The sequence below is a fragment of the Pagrus pagrus genome, assembly GCF_965226575.1.
Source record: "Pagrus pagrus genome assembly, chromosome: 11".
NCBI lineage: Eukaryota > Metazoa > Chordata > Actinopteri > Spariformes > Sparidae > Pagrus > Pagrus pagrus.
Window position 1 is genome coordinate 18,257,063 of NC_140195.1, and position 23,338 is coordinate 18,280,400.

At 45.3% G+C, this 23,338-nt stretch overlaps 1 protein-coding gene across 4 annotated transcripts in view; it reads left to right on the plus strand.

Moving 5' to 3' along the window:
- rerea (arginine-glutamic acid dipeptide (RE) repeats a) overlaps nucleotides 1–23,338 on the plus strand; it is a 135,316-nt gene that overhangs the window by 76,333 nt on the left and 35,645 nt on the right. For 2 of the 4 annotated variants that reach the window (XM_084365680.1, XM_084365679.1), the window contains exons 5-7: nucleotides 14,324–14,429; nucleotides 16,585–16,681; nucleotides 19,003–19,107. In XM_084365680.1, the coding sequence (XP_084221806.1) occupies nucleotides 14,324–14,429; nucleotides 16,585–16,681; nucleotides 19,003–19,107 (308 nt within the window). Of the gene's footprint in view, nucleotides 1–14,323; nucleotides 14,430–16,584; nucleotides 16,682–19,002; nucleotides 19,108–22,592; nucleotides 22,789–23,338 lie in introns of those variants that run through there. The other 2 variants (XM_084365682.1, XM_084365681.1) reach the window with 2 other exon arrangements.

Below are 23,338 nucleotides of genomic sequence, written 5' to 3' on the forward strand. Positions count from 1 at the left end.
TCATCTATTTATCCATTTACACATTCTCTGTTTTAGAGAGAAGGTCGGCCATTAAACGGGTAGAAAAACTGACTGGAGGGGTGTTTTAAGTCCTGTACCCTAGTAAATTGTTCTTAGTTCATTTCCATCACTGCCTATTTTCATTTGTACTGCAAATGTATCAGTTCCTTGATTACTAATAATCATTGTCGTCGTCAGCTCTAAAGAAAACCCAAAAAAAACACATCACACATGACACATGGTCAATCCCTGGTGCATACAGTAAAAAAATATAAACTTATGAAACCAGGATGAACAGGTTGTTCAAATTTGACAGCTTTAGACTGGTCTTTCAGGGACACAGGAGGGAGGACTGTGTGTTTTCCTGTTCAGTGCGTCACATTTCCGCCCGCAGTGGCTGTGACTGGTGTTGCATGTGCTTTGATGGGCGAGTCTAAATTGTGTTTACCTGTCTGTCACTGCCAATGGATCACATTGACTGCAGGAACCGCATCTGCAGGGGGCTTGGGAGACGCTCCAGCACACTCGCGCACACACTTCATTTATTGTGCGCATAGGTGCTTGTGCACTTTTGTGACTTGCATCCACACGCAAAGCACACTCCATTATTCCTGTGTTGTTGTGCAAGTCGTGTGTTGTGCTTCCCAAAAACCATCCGGTCCAGACCTCTGAATTTCCAGCCATCTCCTCGACTCGTCTGCAGCACATACCTCCCCCCCCGTCTCCCTCCCTCCCTCCCTCCCTCCCTTCCTCTCTCCCTCCCTCTCAGCCCCATTTCTCTCCCGAACATCATCTCTGCTGAGATTTCTCGCCACTACCAGTTGATTTTTATTGTTGCCTCGATCTCAAACAGTACGCTATGAAGCAGCATAAACACTATCCGCGATGGTAAAGACATTTCCTGGCATCAAAGGGCTGAGCTGTGCTATCCCCTCAGTAGCTGTATTCATTTCTGCTCCCGCCACGCTCAAACGCTCTTTGTTCTTCTCTTTATAGGAATGTACTTAACAGTTTGGCAGTGTTGTGTTTGTGAACAGAGCCGCCTTTGTTCCAGCAGGCAGTTAACACTTGTGCACGGAGTAGAGGGAGGAAAGTCTGCGTTATTAAGCCTACTGGTAAATTATCTTAATAAAATGATTAAGAAAATACAGACCTCCCCGAAGTCCCCCTTTTTTTTGTACAGTTGTCAAATCCCCATGTCTTTCATCCAATGGCTTCTCCTCTGCCCCTGTACAGTTGTTAAGGCAATCTGTGTTTGGAGCCCATGTGTCGCTTAATTCCTCCTCTCACTCGCTCTGGAGCTAATTGAAATAATCAGAGCTTTTTAAATACATTTTTAATCCAGATGGTACTGGCTGAGTGTTTATGGTAGGGCTACTAATGCAGTCATCTATATAGACTTTCACAGCAGCGTCACGACAAGCTAACCTTGGGCTATTGAGCTTAACAGCCCATTTATAGATTGCCATAATGCCCGCCCCATTTGAGGGTGAATAACTCTTTATGGGCTCCCATCATTTGCTTTTTTCATATCTTACGGCATCCCTCACCTTATTCCACGTTATTTCTCTTTGACTTCTCCTTTCTTCCTCTCCTCTACTGTCTGGTCCGCGTGATGAATCTTGCGCCTCAAGGCATCGTGGGATGGGGTGGGGTGGGGGGGCTGATTTGGGCCCATTACAGATAGCGGCCCAGCACGTGGGCATGTCCGAATCGGTTCACACACCAGAAATAAAGGACGGGGGAAAAAAACTCCTGTCTCTCTCCCACCTCTCTGTTTCCCACCTTCGCCCTCCTCTCCAGGTGAAATGGGATGATTTAATGTGCGGCCCCGTCGGAGTGGGTAATGGAGTTGGCGGATGAGTGCGAGAGGCTCTTTCCATCAGCAAGCGGAGGGTGTGTGGAGGGGGTGTTGGAGGTGATTGAGACCCCCGTCTGTAGAGGTGTGCTCCTTGTGTAGACGGTGACCTCTCGTCCTCTCCTCCCCGCAGAGCCAAGATACACACATTTACACAAAACACACACCTCATTTCTTCGACGTGTGCGCCGCAGCGGAGCTCATGCTTACACTCTTCTAGCTGTAGACTTGTGACAGGACCTGTAGGGGACTGATGGTGCTTGCTGTTAACAGATGGCTGACTGTCTCTCGGAGTACATTTTGGCCCAAAACATCATCTCTTAAGGATCATTAGTAGGTTTTTTTTACATGCGATTACTTTGAGTTATAATGAGTCATAATGTTATTTATTTGTCAGCACTACTTTTGCTATTTTGCAGCTGCTAATCGTCTCTTGATTGCAAGTATATGTAAGACTTTTTCTTTATCGGATCACACTCTGCAATAAAGTGACTTTGAGCCTGTCTGAGAGGTTACATTGCAGTGCAATACAAGTACTAATTCAAACAGTGAAAGGTACAGAGGGAGAATATTGATTACTACTATTGATCAAACTCACACTGTCCTTGCTCTCCCCCTCTTGTCTTTGTATGCACTGTTAACATTTTACATGTTATAGAGCCCCTTAAAAAACACTCACATCCAGCCTGAAGGTAGACGTATTGGTTATCCTTGAGAGAAAAGATTTAACAGTCCGGCTCTTGTTTGGATGGCTCTCTGAGACTCCCACTTAACTGAGGACACAGCAGCAACCGGCCATAATTAGGTGCAAACAGTTTGCCGCCACGCTAAAATGCCATTTAAATGCCAAATGGCAGTGAGGGTGTGTATAATATGAGGGATCTCTGGCCTGTTGCTTTAGACTCTACGCTGGATTGTTGCTGCTGCCAGGGAGAGGTTACACAGAGATAAGTGGCTGTTCTTGTGGCGTCAGCCCTCACTGCCCCTTGTTAGCTCATCAGCTAGGACTCCCCATCCAAAACCTTAGGCCAGCTCAGCTTTTGCTGTGGAAATTCACTGAGGCAGCGTAGCTCTCCACTCAGCAAGACGAGCATTACTTTTTTATTCCCCACTTCAAATCTGCTACAACTGTACACAGCTGATCTTGTCTCTTTGATAAAGACTTTTGCCTGTGTAGTGCTGACACCCACTCTGTGCTGTTTCATTTAACTGCTTTGACTTTAGTGGGCTAGCTGCTAGTCTGTTGCTGGTGAGTGCAGGCCCATATAAGGAGTGTGTGTGTGTGAGCCCTCTGTGGTTCTGCACAGAATCACAAGGTGTCTGGAGCCCACCTGTCAAGCCCTACCACAGCCATCTTTAGCAGCAGCCTGACAAAAACCACCAGAGCAACGGCCCAATTTACGCCAGCCTGCTGACGTGCTATGCTAACAAGCTATAACAGCGATATTTATTATGGTAATGCGTCATGCTAAGCTTGCAGTCATTGGTTGCCTTGGATGAAAAGAAGCAGTGTTTTCACAAGGCTGGTGCAGCAGCCGCTGAGCTTTATAGCCTTTAAAGTAAAGCAAGGCTACACATCCCCACATCCCCGCCAAAGACTCTCACTAATGTGTGTGTGTGTGTGTGTGTGTGTGTGTGTGTGTGTGTGTGCGCTCGCATCACTGTGTGTGAGCAGCGTGTGTAATCACTCCTAGCTGGCGGGCTCAGAGGGAGAGGTGGAATCAATGCAGCGGGCTATGAAGAGAGGAGAGAGAAAGGAGGAGGAGAGGAGAGGGAGGGGGCTGATCAATATCATAGCAGCAGGGTGGGGTAATATCCACTTCATGCAGCGCTGCCACAAATGGGGAGGATTGTGGGAGTGAAGGGGGGAACGCGCAGAGGAGAGAGCACAAATGAGAGGGAAGAGGAGAGGGAGGAGCGACGGTAAAAAGATGCAAATCTCCGTGGCGCCGGTAAACAAGAGGCTTTGTGTCAATCAGCAGATGAAGTGGCACATTTAGCATTCTCCCCTCTTCCCTCAACCATTCCAACACTGCTGGGGATTGTTTGCTCGGCAGCCGCCTCCCCATTGGTCCGGGCTGGATACGGGGGTGTGGCAGCGCGGCGATAATGTATGGGCTGCCGTGGCAATGATACCCGCTGTTTAAGAGAGTCATCAATAACCCCGCCCTGTTGTATTCCACAGACTGTAAGTCAATGTCTGCTGGATCATTCCATCATCAGCCTATCATATCAACCTCCACGCACAATCTATTACAAGCATCCACTCTGTTACAAAGAGCCAGCTGTAAGAACACCTAATCACCCTCCACCCAAGGACAGGTGGATGTCAATCACACCAGCACAATGGAGGGGGGGGGGGGAAAGGTGAGAATCTGCCAACAAAACGGGCTGAAAGCAGTTCACACACAAGCACCAGACTAGCACGCGGAGCTCTCGCTGTATGCCGCCGGTGCTTTGTCATTTGAGGGTTGCGTGCGCCCTACCAGATCTCATGCTGATGCTGATTGCATGGTATGGTGAACTGTGTCTCCTTTCTGCTTGATTTAACTTCAAAGCCACGACTGGGCTGAGCCGAGCAGGCTTCACATTAGAGCTGGGAGACAGGATGTGATGGCGGACAACTGAACTGTATGCTGTAAACGGACACTTCCTGTGCGGCGGGGTAGGAAGTCCCATCCAAACCATATGGTCACACTGGGACGACTTGGTTTTCCTCTCAACGTGTTTGTGCATTTATTCCTCTTCCTCCTCTGTCCCTGTGTATAGTAGCTCGCCCTGAACACGATGTTCCAGCTAATTACATTGACCTGAACTCTTATCTAAACACCTCGCAGCTATTTCTAAAGACATAGCGAGATGTGTCACCTCTCAATGATGGTGGCAGGAGGGCAAGCGAGGGGTGAAAGTGAAGCAGTAGGTGACTTGCAGAGAAGAAAGCACCGTCTCAGACACTGCACTGACCTCTGTCTTTTCTTTCTTCCTCTCACTCACTGCGGGTAAACAGTCATCCCCCTCTCCCCCCTGACAGAGTGAGCTGAGGCAAGTAATTCCCCCGTCTACAGCAAAATCCTTTACCTCCCCTACCCAGCCCTGGATGCTGCTGCTGCTGCCGCTGCTGCTGCTGCACAAAGCTAATGCAGTTTGAGCCTGTGCACACGCACTTGTGTGTGTATGTGCGTGCGTGCATGTTCAAAGTATGCTGTTTGATTTACAGGCACACACACAGATAAATGGGCGGAGAAGGCTTTGATGTGCCTCGGTTGCACAGAGTCGAGATGTTGGTGTGTTGTTCAACCTCTTTGTCTCGCTCTCGCTCTCCCTCTCTCTCTGTGGGCGCCCTGTTTGTGCCTGTGATTGTGTGTGAACGATAACCAATGTGTTTGACACACTACGCTCATCATGACTCCAATGTTTTTCCCGTGTTTGGCATTAGCGAGCGTTGTTTGTTTAACCATGTGTATTTTATTGTGTCAGTTTTTGCAATTTTGATTTGCAGGGCGTAAAATATGTTTTTAATCCGTTATTTTTTTGGTTTCCTTGCATCCGAATGTTCTCTTGGTACGTCGCCATTATAGTTTTACCAAAAATAAACAAGGAAAGTGAATCATGGATCAATTTCACATTAGTAGCTTCACTTAGCTGCTGCTGCCTTCCTCCTGTGAAGAAGTTAATGACAGATATATAATGCAACATCTCACATTTTGGAAGATGTCAGCGGCTTCCTAAAGTTTTAACAGGTGTACACAAAAGGTGTATTTGTCCACAGCATCTTTGCTCAGCTAATGCAGAACAGGGCGTACACGGTTATCTGCCGTCAATAATTTGTACCTTCCTTCCCCTTTTATCTTCTCTTACACCAGCCATTTTTAAGTTTCAGAACACTGATCAGATAATTAAAAACAACAGTAGTTCGCTCACATTGTTGCTATTTTATTTTCTTCATTTACTTTTTTTTTTTTTGGCTCATTAGCTCCTTCCTGCAATATCTAACAAACGTGACAGTTAAAGATAAACGAAAAAGGCAAAACATGTTTTGATTTTTATGCACTGGCAAATGTAAAATCTCTAGTGGTGAGCTAATCGTGTAGGAGGGAAGCATTAAAAATTCAGTCAATAATACTATAACAGCATCGTGAACAACTCAGCCTTTCCCATCACTTTAAAAATGCCTTTGGACTTCCTAACTGATTTCATCTTTTTGTTTTTTATCCAGTGATTGAATAAATGAGGCATTCAATGTGTTTGACTGCGAGTTTAAAGTCATTCTCAGGTAGAATTAAACATGTTTTAAAAACGGACTGAAATGTGTCACACTCTCAGAAACTATCTATAGTCAGGTTACAATATGGTGGCTGTTATTGCCCGTCTAGACTGAGAGTCATGCAGTACAGCTTCTTCTAGCACTGGGCCTGCCTTGTTATTGCAGCTGTGTTGTCTACAATACATCTCTTGTTGCAGCACAGCAGGAGGCTGCTCAAAGCTTCTGGCGTGTGCGTGTGTGTGCGTGTGTGTGTGTGTGTGTGTGTGTGTGTGTGTGTTTGCGCGCACATGTGTTATAATCACATTCCTCCCTAGCATTCTGCAGTTACAGTTGCTGCGAGTAACCTTGTGATTTTGTGAGCTGTAACTGTATTCGGTGACAGGCCTGCATAACTTCTGTAAATCTTTTGTTGTTAACACACACATCTGATAGCCTCCCGCATTTGCATCGACACTGATATGTCGTCACACACACGGATAGGTAATTTGCATGTGATTATTTGCATATTGTACAAAGCGAGCGTGCCTGACAGACCACCCACTGCTCGGCTTGTGCGGCATCTGGCTGATACACCGCTAACATGATGTATTACTGATACGGCCGGTGTCATCGCTAGAGACTGACAGACAGGCAAGGTCACCTTCAGAGACCGAGATAGAGGGTGGTGAGGAGGAGGAGGAGGGGGGGGGGGAGAGAGGGAGAAGGAGAGATGGATATCTTCAGAAGCAGTGGCCAGATAAAACAATACAATCACAACTGGTTGAGCTCATGATGATACAAGCTCTTCTCCTGCGATGCAGTCTGTCCGGTTTCACACGCAGCATTAAGATCTGTTTTTGCATGCTCACGCTCTTCTTCTCTGCTTATTTGCTTCCGTGTGTGTGGCCACTCCTCTCTCTCCTGGCTGTGTATGTGTTTGTGTTTCTTACAAAGAAACGCTAGATGTTCCTGTGTGTGAGTGTGTGCGGAAATGAGCTCTGGTGCGTGTTAGGAGGATCATAAATATTCCTATTATCCGTGAATCGATGTGCGCTGACCATACAAAGCAGCACACACACAAGAAGCCTGGCCATTTCTCTGTTTCTATGTCACTCTCACACACACTCCCTATAGACACTCCTCTGATGGCCTGACAGCTGCTCTTACATGGTGAAAAGTCTTCACACACACACACATAAACACACACTCGGCTCCTTTTTTTCCCCCAATCTTCAGTCTTTGAAGTGGTACACACAACCTGTCCACCCTTCACACACACACATCCCAACGCTTTGCGCATTGATAACTACTGCGTTAACCTACATGTTGTATGTGTGTCCGTGTGTCCGTGTGTGAATTATACCAACGGGGAGATCGATTAGCATTGGCTTAAGTGAGCGTTCTCATTTCCTGTCTTCCATTACAGCGCTCAATCAGCCCCACAGCTCCTTCTCCTGCTCATGAGGCTGCCTATATGCACATATACACACACAGGGTCCGGATTAGCCGGCTGGGCATGCGTCCAATATGACACACACACACACACACACACACACACACACACACACAGCCTGATATTCATAGCCTTTCTGCACGGCCCTCTCCATGAGCAGTCCCCCCCCCCCCCCCCCTTCCTCCACAGCAGTAGTCCAGTCGGTATTAGTAAGACGTCTCATTAGCTCACCAGGCTATGCTAACAAGGCAAAGCTAACACAATGGATCACAGGCAAATAGCTTTCCAAACAAAACACCAAACCATTTAAACACTCTGCACAACACAAAGGAAGCCTGTGTCGTCCTAAGAACGCCGGCATTCCTCGGTCTTATTCTGTGTGTGTCTGAGTCTAACTCTGAATCCTGACTCATGGGTATTACCTTGAGACCAGACAAGTCTCTGCTCTCAAGAGAACATCCCGGGCTGTACGCAAACACACACTCAAGCGCGCACACACACACACAGGAAGCCAGGTATCAAAGCAAGATGGCTTTGAAGCGGCTAAATGAAAGGCTGAAGGCAGAAATGACAATGTTTTCTGGCAGGCTATAACTGTATGTCTGGCTGAGAGGGAGAGCTTGGGAAATAAAGTCAGTATTATGATCTGAACACCCAGATATGAGCTCTCCTAACCGCCTCCATCTGTCCTCGCACAGCCCAGCGTTTGAAGTCTCACTTGGATCTGCATTCTAGTCTATACCCTGCTAGTGCTGCAAGGATTTCTGACTGACTGTGTTCTCCAAAAAAGAAAAAAAAAAGGAAAAAGAATAAGAAGTGCCTGTGTGTTTGTGTGTAGCTTAAATCAGTGAACACAAGTGGTCAGGTCCCTGGTGCTCTGTGCCTGTGGTCTGCAGATAATGATCATCATTAGTGACTGTATTCTTTATATCCTCTTCTCATTTTGCCTTTCACGGCGCTGCGCTCTCCGTACCATCACTTAACTCGTCTTAAATTTCTTGACTAAAAACCGGCGCGCAGCAGAAGTGTGTTGGAGGCGAAGACAAATATTTGAGTTGGCCACAGCCGGGCTATTTTATGGAGCGAGCAGCCAAGGCGAGTGTTCTCCATTCTCCGCTGCCGCTTTCTGTCAGGAAGGAGGGCAATGTGGTCAGCGTCACGTATTTTTCTTCTTAATTCTGACATTAGTTTACATTCTCTCAAAATAAAGGAGAGATGAAGCACGTTAGTCCTGTGGTCATGTGTGGTGCTTGTGACTCTCCAGTGTGTGAAGTGTGCCTGTGGTTGGCAGTATGATCCACCAATAGTAGCCCTCAAGTCTTAATTAGTGTCATCTGTGAGTTCCATGTGACTCCCCTCTCCTTTTTTTCTTTCTTCTTTCCATCTCTGCCGCAGTCCCTTCTTCCTCTAAGCGGGTGACAGGAGGACCTGTTAACATCCTCAGATGTGTTGCTGTGTGTTGTCAATTTGCACTAGGAGTCTTTCAGGAAGTGATTTCCTGTCTGATTCCTCGAAAAGGGGCTTTTAAATTTAAGGCAGGCTAGTATTCAAAGGCGCACACACACACACACACACACGCGGCGCACACACACAAAGAGCAACAAGAGCAAATCTGCCCACTTTGAATCGGCTAAAGCTCATCCAATCCAATATGGAGCCGGGCTGACAGATGGGCCCAGTGTGTTCAAAGCAGAGGGCGGCGATTTAATATCCAAACAGGTCAAGCCAGAGAGAGGCAGAGAGAGAGACACCCCTGTGTAGGCACGGCGCAAAGGTCCTGCCAGCACCGCCGCCACAGCTGGGACTCACCTCACCTCCCCCTCTGCCTCCCACACTCTCTCCGTTTGGCGGGGGAAGCAGGCCGTGCACGTCTCCTCCTCTAACATTTGTAATCAGCATTTGTTTAGTGTTATTATATGTGCCTTAAGAGGAGGATGCTTGGGGGTACAGGCTATCCTTCCTTCCCCCCCGAGTAGCCAAGCACTCACTGTGAAGCCCACGAGGAGAGAGGAGGATTGCGGAGTGGATTCCTGCTGCTGCTGCTGCCTCTGACAGCCTGATTTAGAGGTGCTTTTTCTTACCTCTGACACAGAGTCCCAGCCTGCCCCGCTCTACTGCAGGGTTGGGAGAAGAATAGTGGTGCTTATCCTGAAAGCCTGTTATTTGTGTGTGTGTGTGTGTGAGAGAGAGAGAGAGAGGGAGAGAGAAAGAGAGAGAGAGTGTGTGCATTTGCTTGTATGTGTGTGTTTGCTCACGCAGCATGCTGGCATTTCTTTTTAACAACCTCCTTTGTCAGTCACTGAGATGTCGTAGATTGCGTGAGCGCAGCAGATCCCTTGTACCTCACCAGTGTACATTCACACACATACAGTTTTCGAGTGTGTGTGTGCGTGTGTGTGCTGTCGTCCAGATGGAAGTGCTTATTGAGTGCTGGTGTGCTGGCAGATATCTCTGTCTTTGAGAGAGCGGCAGAAAATAAGGGAGAGAAAGAAGGAAAATGAGGAAGGGAGAAAGCCGAGTGGAAAACCCTTCCAATCAGATCCATCATCTTTGTGCGTGTGTGTGTTTATGCGAGTGTTTGTGTGATCTTCCCAGCCAAGCTCTTCCTGCCTCCCCTCTCTAATCTTATCATGTCGGAGCAGCAGATTAGTCCTCCCAGATCCCATCTCTGCCTCCAAATGCCACAATCAGCCTTTTGTTCTTGGGCTGTGCTTACTCTCCCCTTGCGGCAGGCGAGGTGAACACTCCCACAATCCCGCCCTGTGTGCCATTTTGAGCCTCTGCCTGTCAATGTCACACCGCGACCAGCCCTGATCCGCCATACCCGAGCCTCCCCTTGCCCCTGGGGCGTTAGCTAACCAAGCTGTTAGCTCAGCAGACTGCTAGCCTGGCTGAACTGCTTGACATTCCTTGCTAACACTGAGCCGCGGCTGCTGCTCTTGTCTGTTTGACCTCCACCCTCCTCCCTCCCTCCCTCCTTTTCCTCTCTCCCTCTCTGCCGTCTCCTTTATCTGTGTGTTTGGGGATCTGTCTTTCCTTCCTTACTCCTGGCTGCCACCTCCTGAAGGAAGTCATAGATCCTGCTGCTGATGTCACCAGTGAGGGGGGGGAAGAGGAGGGGGTCACTAACAGGGTTAGCAGAGGAAGAAGAGAGTGTTTGAAAAGCAGAGAAAATAAACAGAGGTTTCCTGTTAACGAGGTGCACTGGGGGCCTGTCGTGTGGGAGCGGGAGGGTCTGGTTTTGTTTAAAGCAAAGCTCTTGTGTTACAGTGCAGGGGGGAGGAGGGGGAGGAATAGGGCATTAGGTTTGAGGGTTACAGGTTGCAACAACGTTCCCCTTACTTTTGTCACAGCTCAGCTTGGCTGCAAGGCAACGACCATATTGTAAAGGCCACTGCAAACAGACGTGAGAAAGTAGCCGCCGCCGCCGTGCACTCTCCCAAACACCGAAAGGTATTAAAGTTGTCATTGGCTTTTGCGCTGAAAAGCACTGTATTGATTTCACACTCCTTTTACTTGTAAACCTGGAATTAATTCCACACTCAGTCCATTTTTTAAAGTGTATGTCGAACAGAGCTGGTTTCTTTTCACATTTAAAGCCTCTGCTTGTTAAAAGAAAAGTCTGCCCTCTGTATTTCCCTCTCTCCCCCCCCCCTCAGTCTTTGTAGTGGTGTAGTCGTACACAGGGGCCCCAGCTCCAGAGTTGACTGCGCACACATGCAGCCACACAAAGAAAACTGCACAGCCATTATGGATCCAAGGGGCCAGCCACCTTTAGCGAGTCAGAGGGAGAATTAACCGACTCGCACAATGCCTGGCTTGTCTAGACGGCGATGAATGCATTGATTTGTTTTTTTATTAATAGTAACTCGTGTTGGATTTATTCTATGAGAGATATACTTAAAAATCTTGTAGTATTTTGGCCAATGCATAACCTTTAAAGAAGAGGCCCTCCTTTAATCCAACCCCTGTCTGATGAGTGTGCCCAGGAATGCCACAGGCCAGGCTGAGCCACTGGAGGAAAGGAGGGGGGGGGAGGAGGTGCCATTGTGCTCAGCCCCAAAGCATGACTCTCAGATTTATATCTCCTCAATGAATAAAGGGGTAGCCTTGTACCCTGGGGGCTTCAGTAAAGCAGGAGGAGGATAGTTGTAATTTTAAGTCTGAGGAAATGAGAAGGTCTTGCTCCTCCTACCTTAATCCAACCCTTTTCTCTCCTCTCCTCACCCCCTTCTTCTCTATCTCCTTTGCTCTGCTTCCTTGCACTTTCTCTTTTTTCCCCCTCTTGTTTCATTTCTTTCTCTCAGTAGTGGGTTAGTAAGTCTTTTGGCCTCTCCGCAGCGAGCGGCATTCCCAGGGTTTAGGGCCCAGGAGGAGGGAGGGCAGGGCCATGTTTAGCCTCTGGCAGGACAGACAAAGATGGCTGCCGTTGTGCGGGGCTCAGCTCTCTACAGGCAGCGTGGAATGTCTCTAATCAATTCAGCATTGTGGCTTCCCTCTTATACGTCCTCTCTCTGTTATTTTCTATGGCAGGCTTAGCAAAAACCCAGACAATACAACTAGTAGTTGGTGCGGCGAGCCTGAGCTGTCTGTCATCCCCCTTCATTTTCTCCTTGCGTTATCTACTCATTTTTCCACCCGGCGTGTTTATAGAATTGTGATAATTGAAAGCTATGCTTCACTCCCACTACGTGCTCCATATGTTGCACTCTCAGTCTTTCTCTCCGGCTCCCTCCCTCTTTTGCCTGAGAGGGCTTAACGCTGCTGTGAACAGCAATCTGCTCGGGAGAGCGGCAGCTACTCTGTAGTGACGAGGATACTGATGATAGCTGAAGTGACATTCGCTCAGTCTCTTGCTTTGGTTCGTTTGGTTGGTTTGAAATAATGCAGGCTCATGAATGAGGTGTGAAACTACGAGCGTGTGCGTCTTTTCTGCCCGCTTGTGCTTTGCTGTTTTTGCATCAGCCTCCATGTTCCGGCTCTGTGAAATCCCTTTGATTTTGTGGTTTTACAGGCAGAAAATGAAATGTTCAGGTAGCACACTGGCAGCATTTACAGTCTCCTTAAAGTATTAATTATGTATAAGCACCGGATAACTACTCGTTCTGCTGTGGCAGGCAGCCTTGTTAGTCTAGAAGGCAACACAGTGTCTATACACTGGATAGACAAGAGGTTGGGATGGGTGGGCCAACTGCTGGGAGGGAGGGAGGGCGAGGAGGGAGGGGCACGACGTCATTGCACACATTTCTTCACACACAGTATGGCTACGTGCTCAGGGGGTCTGTGTCTCACTCCATCAGTATGGCTCTCTGTCGAATAACAGGCAAAAGTGTGTGTGTTTGTGTGTGATGTTGCATGCACAATCGTCCAGAGCACTAAATGCAGCTGACTGACTGCGTGCCAGCTGCTGTTAAACACGTCCAGGCTCACTTACTCACTCATTCCTCCTCCTCCTCCTCCTCCTCCCTGCTCAAGGTTGGAGAAAGGGAAAGAAAATGGAGAGGTGGTGGAGTGGACGGTTGGAATGAGAAAGATGGAGGAGGGAGGGAGGAATGGGAAAACCAGAGGTGGGCTTGAGGGTTTAGGGAGGTGATGATTTGCTTGGCTGCGTGTGCTCAGCCTCCTCCCCAGTGACATAACAGAACAATGTACTCGAAAGGCTTTAAATATCTTTACTCTGACCTCATGTTCCTGTTCACACACACACACACACACACACACACACACACACACACACACACATAGAGAGAGAGAGTTACACACACAGATACAATTAAAGCCTGGAAGAAAGAGCGGAAGTGAAACTGTCTGTCTTCCATTACATTAGACTTCTCTTCCCTTCTTCCATTTTTCCATATGCTCATTCCTCCTCTGCTCCACGGGTGGTGTCAGCGGTGGTGCAGGTGTCTCAGTCAGTTAGTGCAGTGCAGCGAGTCCCTAATAAAGATGGCTGGGGCCAATAGGATTGTGTCGCAGTCCAGCACCCCAGCCCAGCAGTCCCTCTAATGTTCTTTCAGACCACTGTGACGGTCAGTTGGGCTCGTGTGAAGGCACAATAAATATTTCATAACATGAAATGAAAACAGTATTTTGCCCTTTTCATCCCTCACCTCAGCGCTGGCCTCAGTTTCTACCATTTTCTTCCACCCTCCCTCTCCTCTTTTATTCCTCCCCTGTCTGTTTTTTCATTGACTGGTCTTGGAAAAGCTGTCTTCTCACCTCAGTGCTGCCACTTGCTGGTCATGTAAAGGATTACAAGCCTTTTGTTGAGTTGCACTTTATCAAAAGGCCAGTGGGTGGCAGCACTTGGAGAGTATAAAGTCCAAAGCATGGTAAAGGGATACAGTCTCTGTGCATGGGTCAACTGTAAAAGCCCTAATAGTATATTTAAATCATTTGAGTATTGTTAAGTTAAAAGAGGAAAGAGGACTGAGTTGTAGGAGGCAGAGATTGAACATCATCCACCCCCCCCTCATGGCTCCTCTCTCTCCACACTTCCTCCAGCGACGGCCATCCCACTGTTTACTTTATTAAGGCTCTAAATGCTGCACAATCCCTTTTTAATTGACTTGGTCTCTCTGCATGCTTTTTGGCATCAGCCCGTGTGTGAGTCATAAACAGTGCGTCTGCACAGCTTCGCTGTTTGCCAAGAGGCCAGTTTGTGACGTCGTAATCAAACAAAATGATGTCTGTTTATCTTTGTGTGAGATCTTTTCTTCTTTTTTTTTAATCTCCTGCTCACTCGCTCTGTGTCTCTTCTGTGTTACAGAGTAAACGGGACCATCTGCTGATGAATGTGAAATGGTACTACCGCCAGTCAGAGGTGCCCGACTCTGTCTACCAGCACCTGGTGCAGGATCGCAACAATGAGAACGGTGAGGCTGCTGCACATGTGCAATTTCACAGTACACAGACACACGCGGAAAGTAAATACACTTACTCGCTCTTTAACACAACACTTCTCTGCTTCACAAATGCACACACACCTGCCTCAGCTCTCCAGCCTGTTGGGGGATATATAAGAACTAGCTGTGAATTGCATTTCAAACACAAACCAGAAGACGATGTCCCAGGCAGCCCAGCCAATCCCATGGCTCCATGCTGTTCCCCGGGTAACGCTCCTTCAGGCCAGACAGCAGCGCTGTCAAGTGTTAATAACCCGCAGTGTCATGTGGCCCTTGAGCACACACTCTCAACACCATCAGTGCCAGTGGACTCATCACACTCTAACACATACACATCTACAGGAACATAAGCACCATCACTGTTTTTAACAAGTGAATATTAAGTCCTGATGACAGAAAGGTCACAGAGGAAAATCTGATTTACCATGTCGTCTAATAGTTTGAACAATCAGTTGATGAAAAAGCAGTTTAATTTTTTAAAATAGCCTCTGCTGAGCTACATATCACCGTACTCTATTGTGTATTAGTCATACTTAATTAAGAAAATCACAAACACATTCTTGAAAAGGGCTGCATGATTTAAAAAAATATATATTTGCAATTATTTTGACAGATATTAAAACAGTGGAAATGATCATTATAGCACCATAATGTTAATTTAAACTGAAAAAACTGTTAAAATTATGATGATCTGACGTTTGTTGTTGTACAAAACAAACAGGTTTTCTTACATCTGGAGAAAAGCATTTAACATCTCAGCAGCACTACAGTACTTCATTACAACACTCGTTCTCACACATTTTACCTTTCATGAAAAAAAAATTAAGTTTCTGTGTTTTGGATGTTGCATTTGGCCACACTGTGATATTGATAATATTATGATTTACAGCACTATTCTTGTTTAATAAAGCCATCACATAGTTGTACCTGTAACTCTCTAAATTGAGTGAGCTTTCCAGCTTTCCCTCAACGTCTAATTAATTGATTGGTTACTAAAATTCCTAATTAACATTTCCTCAATCCTTCTTTATTACATGAAATGTTGTCCCAACGTTGTTGACTTAAAAGTGTTAGTTGTTGTAAGTAGCTGACCGTTGTCACCATGGACCATTTGTTGTATATTCTACTTTTGTATTTAGTTGATTATTTGGTGTGTTGCTCTTCAAACTGCTTCCATTCAACCTCTGTTTGGAGAAAAATCATCACTCTTTACTCAGTCTCACATTAGAGCTGCAACTAACGTTTATTACTTGCTTGGTCTTTAAAATGTCCGAAAATTTCGATCAGCCCAAGATGACGTCCTCAAATGTCTTGGTATGTCCACAGCCCAAAGATATTCAGTTTACTGTCACAGAGGGGAAAAAGAAACATCAAATATTCACATGAAAGAAGCTGGAATCAGAGAATTTTTACTTTTTTTCTTAAAATGTTACTCAAACACATTTAAAAACAAGTTGGCTATTAATTTAATAGTTGACAACTAATCAGTTATTGTTGCAGCTCTACAACACACACTCTCACCTGTTGAAACATCCTGTAAGCAGTTCTTGTCAGCCAGCAAACCTTTCCTCAGTTTATCACTTGTGTCAGAGGGGGGACTTTAGTTAAGTTAGTCATTGAGGTTATCAGCCAAACATTTCGTATGCCGTTCCCTCCAGAAGCAGCTTTCAGTGCAGCGCAGTGCTCCTCTATCTGCAGCTTGTCCTTGCAGCAGGGACTCAGGATTATTAGAATTGATGTCACAAGGCCGGAGCGCAGTGGCCACAGCACGCCTCAACTCGGGTCATTTGTCAACGACGAGAGCCGGCTGTTCCTGGTGCTGCTGATGCGTCTTAACCCCCGGAAGGGTCATTTCACTTGAGAACTGAACATTATGTCCTCTCCTCAGGGGACCACACTTTATTGGCTTTATTGAATTATGTGGCATAATATTGACCTCCGCAGAGGTACTTGTTACTTGAGTGTACGCAGAACTGTGCTCATGATTTTATTAGTGAGTTCAAACAACCCAAACTACTTTATCTCTGTTTCCTCTTTGTCATAGATGAATGAATTTAGTTGTCTTTAGCATTCTACATAATGTGGATCTGTATTCAGTACGACTGTGTTTTTCTTCCTCCTGCAGACTCTGGCCGGGAGCTGGTTATCACAGACCCGGTGGTCAGGAGTCGAGAGCTCTTCATCTCCGACTATGTGGACACTTATCATGCTGCTGCTCTCAGGTAAACAAACACTAACACACAGATATATACGTGCTCACACACAAAAACTGGGAGAGTTATATTCTCTTAGCTGTGGCAGAAAATATAAGCTGAAGTTTCTCTTATCCACCCCCAAAGGTCCAGGAACATCGTAGCTGCTAAGATTGCAACACTGGCATTTATAGCACAGTACCCCCGTTACACCACCCAGCTTATCTTTGTGGTGTTTGTTGCATTCGCCTGTTGAGTTCACGGTTGTGGCCTATTTTTAAACTGTAAACAATCCCAGTTCTGTGGCTCTGAAATTAATTCAGAGAATAATAATCTTTAACTAGTGTTTTATTTTGATTACTGTATGGAAAATGCATTTTTTTTTTGTGACACCAAATACTGTTCTATAACACTCAAACAGACTAATGTGTAACACCATCTGTGTTTTAATGGTTACACAACTTTAGTAAAGTACTCGCCTACTGTGATCCAGATTCAGGGGACAAAAGAATGACTCTTAACTGTAATAGGCTTTGTTTCTTAGGGGTCTTGTGATGTCGATTCTAAATCGAAAATCAATCAAAATGAACTTTCATTGATGATCATCGAAATCTAAAGAAGGATCTGTGATTCACCCAGTATTTCTTTCTCCATCCCCACCTACTTGCTTGTGTCCAAAAAAAGAAGAAAAATAAACAACACTTCAAAGATGACACAGCTAGCTCACAGTTGCCTGCAGCTGCACTCCCAGACTCTTATCAAATGTGTATGAAGACGATCACCTCGGTACTGAAACTCCGACAGCGTAGGAGATGTTTTTCTCCGAGATCCTTCATCGATTTGTTTAAGAGGAGAGTTTACTCTGGACAGATTAGGAAAACCGAACTGAGTTTCTTCCTATTGTTGAATCCCTGAAGGGTGGTAATTTTTGTTGAACTCTGACATCTTTATTTTTGGTTAAAATTGTTTGGACTTGCCTAGCCACCTGCAAAAAGCCAGCAGGATAAAGTCAAGGATGTTTTTAAATAAGAATTTTTAAAATGTAAATAACAACTTAATGTACATAGCATCTTTTAAAACGGTCACAACGTGCTGTACATGCAGACAACATATCAAAGAATGAAAGAGTCACAGTGGCAATTGCAAATATACTTTTAGACTATAAACAATAAAGTGTAACACAGGGCGACAAAATAAGTAAAACCTAAATAACCTAACCTAATTAAACAGATAAAATCATCTAAATCAGGGGTTAAAAGCAGCTTTATACAAGTGGATAAATAAATGTTTGATGATGAACAGTGTCATCATGGTAATAGTAATACATCACTGCTGTGTTTTAAAGAAACCACAGTGCCGCATTTATAAAACATTCACGAATAAAAAAATACAACATGCTTTGCTGCTGTGAGCAGGTGCGGCAGGAATACACCATATGTGTAAAAAGGCAAAGCCATAAATGAGGCGCATGTCTCACGCTGTCTTACATTAAAACACTGATTGAAATGGCTGTGCATCAACTCCCCCATACACACACCTGTCGATGAGCCTCTGATGGCAGTCGCTCTCTGTGCTTAATGTCAGGAGAAAGGAATACAGGCTCAATCGTTTTCCTTCTTTCTGTGTTCCTGCTTCTGAGTCTTTCCATTCCTGTCTGACCACCCCTCCCACCTCTCCCACTTCCCCTTTTTCTTTAACCAAAACCATGTGTGAGCAGCCAAAGCCATGTCTCCCAGAAACCACTGATTTCAGGGCAAATTAGCTGCAACGTCTCCTACACAAGGCACCCTTTGATTTGACTTATTCTCCAGGCTTTAGATAAACGAGAGGGAATTCCAGTGGGATGCTGTAATGCCGCAGCTCTCCGAAGACAGCCCTCCTTAGCGCCCTTTAATCTTTTCAGGGGGAGGAAGATACTGTTTCTCTGCGAGGCAGCCCAGCTCCATATGCCTGTGATGTCTGTTATTTTGATAGACCGAGACACCAGAGTGCTGGAAACAGGAAATGGTATCAAGATGTGGTCAGAGCCTCAGCTCACTGGGGGGTAATCGTGTTGGGAGGGAGACGCACAGGTTGAGTTCCTGTCCAGATCTCCCGTGCCTCAGCTGCAGTAGACGGAGACGGGCTGACATGTTCAGCTGGTGTTTACGGGTTCAGTGGCCGGAGCCTGATGTCTCACCGCAAAGTCAGCAGGCAGTGACAGGCACGAGATACCTGCTGCTGTATTTGTCACCTCCAACAGATGAACACCCCAAGAGCTTCTAATTAGGGCAATGTGTGTTCCTGCTAGGCTATCACTTTGTCATGTAGTTGTTGTTGTTGTCTAATAAAGCCTGTCTTCTCTCTCACAGGGGGAAATGCAACATTTCCCACTTCTCCGACATTTTTGCTGCCAGGGAGTTCAAAGCCCGAATCGACTCCTTTTTCTATATCCTCGGATATAACCCAGAGACCAGGTGAGGAGCTTTCTGTCCACTCAGTTCCACTGATACACCACCGTTATTTATCATCCTACTGGCCAGAAATGCTGGGCTGCAGCTAATATTTACTTTGTCGACTAATCAATTATTTTTTGTCTGTAAAATGTCAGGAAATGGTTGAAAAATGCCCACTTCAATTCACAAGGGGACATCTTCAAATTTACATGTTTATCCCAACAAATAGTAAAAATCCCCCAAAATATTCAGTTTACTACCACAAATAAAAGCAGGAAGTCCTCACAGCTGAGAGGCTATAACCAGGTTAAGCGTCATTACATTTTACTCGAATAATGACTCAAACATTTAATCGATTACTGCCGTAAGGAAGGTTACTTTTGAAGTTTAATAGGTTACAGATCACTTGTAGTTACTGTTGAAAATATAATATAGATGTAACTATTTTAATTACTCCATCAAAGCAACACAACTGGTTACACTGATCCCATTTTGATTACTCTTCTAAAGAATGTTTTAAACTGGACAATAAAGTTTAATAAGACATAAATATGGAGCTAAATTACCCCATGAACACACACAAATATTAACCAGATCAATGGGAGCAGTGCACATTGATCTTATTGACACATGAGAGGCGGTGCAAATTAAACCAAGAGAACCAATTAAAGACAAACTTGGAGCTCATATTGTCCAATGAATGGAGCCTGTCGAGACGTGGAGACATCCTACCCTTGATGGTATTGCACTTAAAGTTGTCCCAATGGCTTTTCTGACCCGCGTTGTCAAAAATTCTCTCCATACCTGCACAGCAAAAAGATGCTAATGTCATGTTCTATATGTAATGTCCTATATTCAGATGTAAGCCCTTTGTAACCACCAACAATTTGATTTGTAAATAATTTAGTTACAAATTCCAATTTTTAGATTTTTACTACTTAATATCCAAATAATTCCCTTATACAACCATTGTAGATATAAACAATGTTTAGCACCAAAAGGCAATTTAGCAGTAGCATAAATGCAAGTGTCATTATTAGGTTGTCAGGACACAACAAATCTTGACGTGAAAGTTCAAAACATCACGCAGGTTTATATTGTTATAAACCCACAAGAACACGATATGCAAGCCAAACCCCCACAACATAAGAGCCATGATCACATAAACAAAACAAACAAACAAAAACACCAACCAAACAAACAAGACAAATAAAAAAATAAACCAGAAGCATAAACACAGCTAACATGTCTGCATTTTTCGTTAGACAGGATATGAACAACTCATTTTCAGTTTCATTGTATATGAGCTCGTGTTTATTTGGCTCTGGTTACACAGTCTAATGATGCTCTCTGCTCATTACTGCTGTCAATGTTATCAGGGCACAAAGAATGGTCCTAATGTGGTGTAATTATGGAGAATGAGCTCGGGGGAAACCCCCACGGCTTTCTAATTGTTTGGGCGTTTGTTGATATTTGTCAAATTACATGTCAAGCTTGAATTACTGATCTTTTATGTTAAAATTAAGATTAGAATGAAAAAAGTCTACTTGAGGCTCATTGGTGGTGTTTAAATTCACTTGTTTGATTATAATGAAATGCACATGTCACATCAAGGAAGGAAAACATGAATAATGACGACTGAATTCCATTCAGCTGGGTTGTGATGCTAATGTTGATGTGCTCAAAAATTGAGTTTTGATTAAAAACTGACTTTTAATAAGATGTACTTGTGACACCCACTCAGCTGGCTGCTTATGAAATTACATTACATTTAATTTAGAGATCTACAGACACCATTCTTTTCTTCCTGATACAATTCTTATACTTAAACTTTTAGCATCGGCCAATATGAGTACCAATCCAATACCAGTGTGTTAAAAACTTATATATTATTCCTATTTTTGAACAGGCGTATACTCGTCCAGCACTTTAGGCAGTATTAGAGGCCTTCCCGATACTGGTATTGCAGCGATATACGGTGGCATGAACAGTTATCATACCATCGTATGTTCATTAGCTCATCTACGGTATTAAATCGGACTGTATTAGTGTTAACAAAAATACAAACTTCAATGCATAAGTTCTAGTTTATCTCAAGTTTCATGTCTGTCAGGACATACCGGTAATATTTTGGGAAGTTATAGTAAAGTGTTGGTTAGAGCTGTTAGCCAACGCTTTTATCCAAAGCGACTTGCAGTAGGTGCATTCAGCCATGTGGACACAATCCAACACAGCTGTGCAGGTACTGTACATCGCTTTCTTTAAATATGCTGAGCTGCTTCAGGTGCTACATTTAGAAACAATAAGAGATAAATGTTTTTTTTTTTGTCATGCTCAGAGAAAAAGTTATAATTACAAAGTTATACATAGTATTACGTCAAGTACAGGAAAAAATGACAGCAACATGGTTGATCATTACATCCACACAAACAAAAAATAAAGAAACAACACAGAAAAAGAACAAAACAAACAAAGACGAAGACAGATAATGGTTCATAGTTTCACATGCACTAGATATTGTGCGTATATGTACCGTGCACACACACACACATAAATGTGCACATGCATATATAAACATTCATATATTTACGAAGGCATACACTACATGAACAAGTTTACTAATATATACATACAAAAGAAAGTGGAGAGGAGATAAACAGTCTTTTTGGATGAGTTTTCTTTTTTCAAATGGCCGAACAGTCTTTGTAATACACTACTCAGATTAGTTAGGGATATTTTTACTGTTTCACTTGAATGTTTATTCTGTGACATATCTGACTTCTTATTTTGTGTTTTGTGAATACTGTTCCCCCAAATTAATGCGTTACATTTTTATTTGACTTTTATTGCATATCCATGCACATGCATATATGCACCATATCCCAACATCCCTGACTAATTTTGAGTAGCGTGAAGTGTAGTGAGATGCTGTGGGACGGATGGGGAGCACCAGCAGACAGTTTGTCCAGTAGACTTCAGTGTCCTAGCTTGTTTTCCTACAGTAGAATGGTAAATATGATCTATATTCTGAATGTGAATATCTAAACATCATGCATGGTTTCATAGATCTCATGTCTGATCTAAAGGACTTGTGGGGCACGTTGGTTATTGCACATGATGATCAGGCCTAATTGGTGGTGAACTCCCACTGTTATTGTCCATTGGTGGTGTTTGGAGAGCCTCACGTGTGTGACAGCTGTCCTTGTTATTGGCACCTAGTGTTGCCGGTTGGGAACCCCCTCCTTCAGAGCCCTGCTGCTCAGCCACCCTCCTCCTCCTCCTCCTCCTCCTCTCTGCTCGCTCGTTTGGTATTCTGAGCGGGCTGTCTGCAGCCTTGCAATTTCACTCTTGTTTATTATGGCGCAGACATACGAGGAGAGATGAATTCCGTGTCGTGCATGCGTGTCTGCCTCCTGCCTGCCCCTCTGCGTGCGTGTGTGCGCGCCGGTGTGAGGTCGCAGCACATGCTCAGTAGTGTCTGTGGAGGAGCGAGCCGAGCTCGCGACGCTGTACGTGCAGGCTGAGGTCACAGCACAAGCTCAGTGAACACCTCTCCGGGAGCGAGTGCGTGGTTCTCCATTTTGAGCACCTAGAAATAGGTGGGAGAGGGGAGTTCAACCCAACGAGCGTTCACACACACAGTGTCACCACCCAACCTTAGGGCTCGATGTCAGAAATGGACGATTTGTTCAGTCCCAGGAGGTAGGTCTGCGCTCATGTTCTCGTGCTGCTTTCTCCGCTCGCCGCGCGACTTGTCGGCGCGTCTCGCTCGGTCTCGGGACAAAAACAAGCGTGCGAGCTGGTCTGCATCGCCGCCGTTGTGTTGTGTTTGTGTTCGCGTCGGGGACGAGGAGAGCTAATGTGTGCACGTTGTGTCAGCGGCAGGAGAAGGGAGCAGACAGGCTGTCATTGCAGAGAACGAGAGCGTTACGCGTTTATTGTGCTGCCGTAATGGCAACGCTGATGTGTCACACCTTTATTAACACGCTAGCCGGTGAATGCACGGTGTTTGCGACGCATCTGTTCGGTTGATATGCGTTTACGACGCTTGTAAGAGCCGCTTATAAGCCGCTGTGGCTCCCATTTTGCAGCTCCTGTTTACAACCGGGCTGACATGGCGCACGGAGCTCAGCCGGGCTGCACACAAAGCTCCGCCGGCTCCCTCCACTCTCGGCTATCAGCTGCCGTGTGTCCACGCTGCTCGTCACGCCACCTAAATACCACCGAGTTGGGTTTGTTTTCGCCGTGCTGC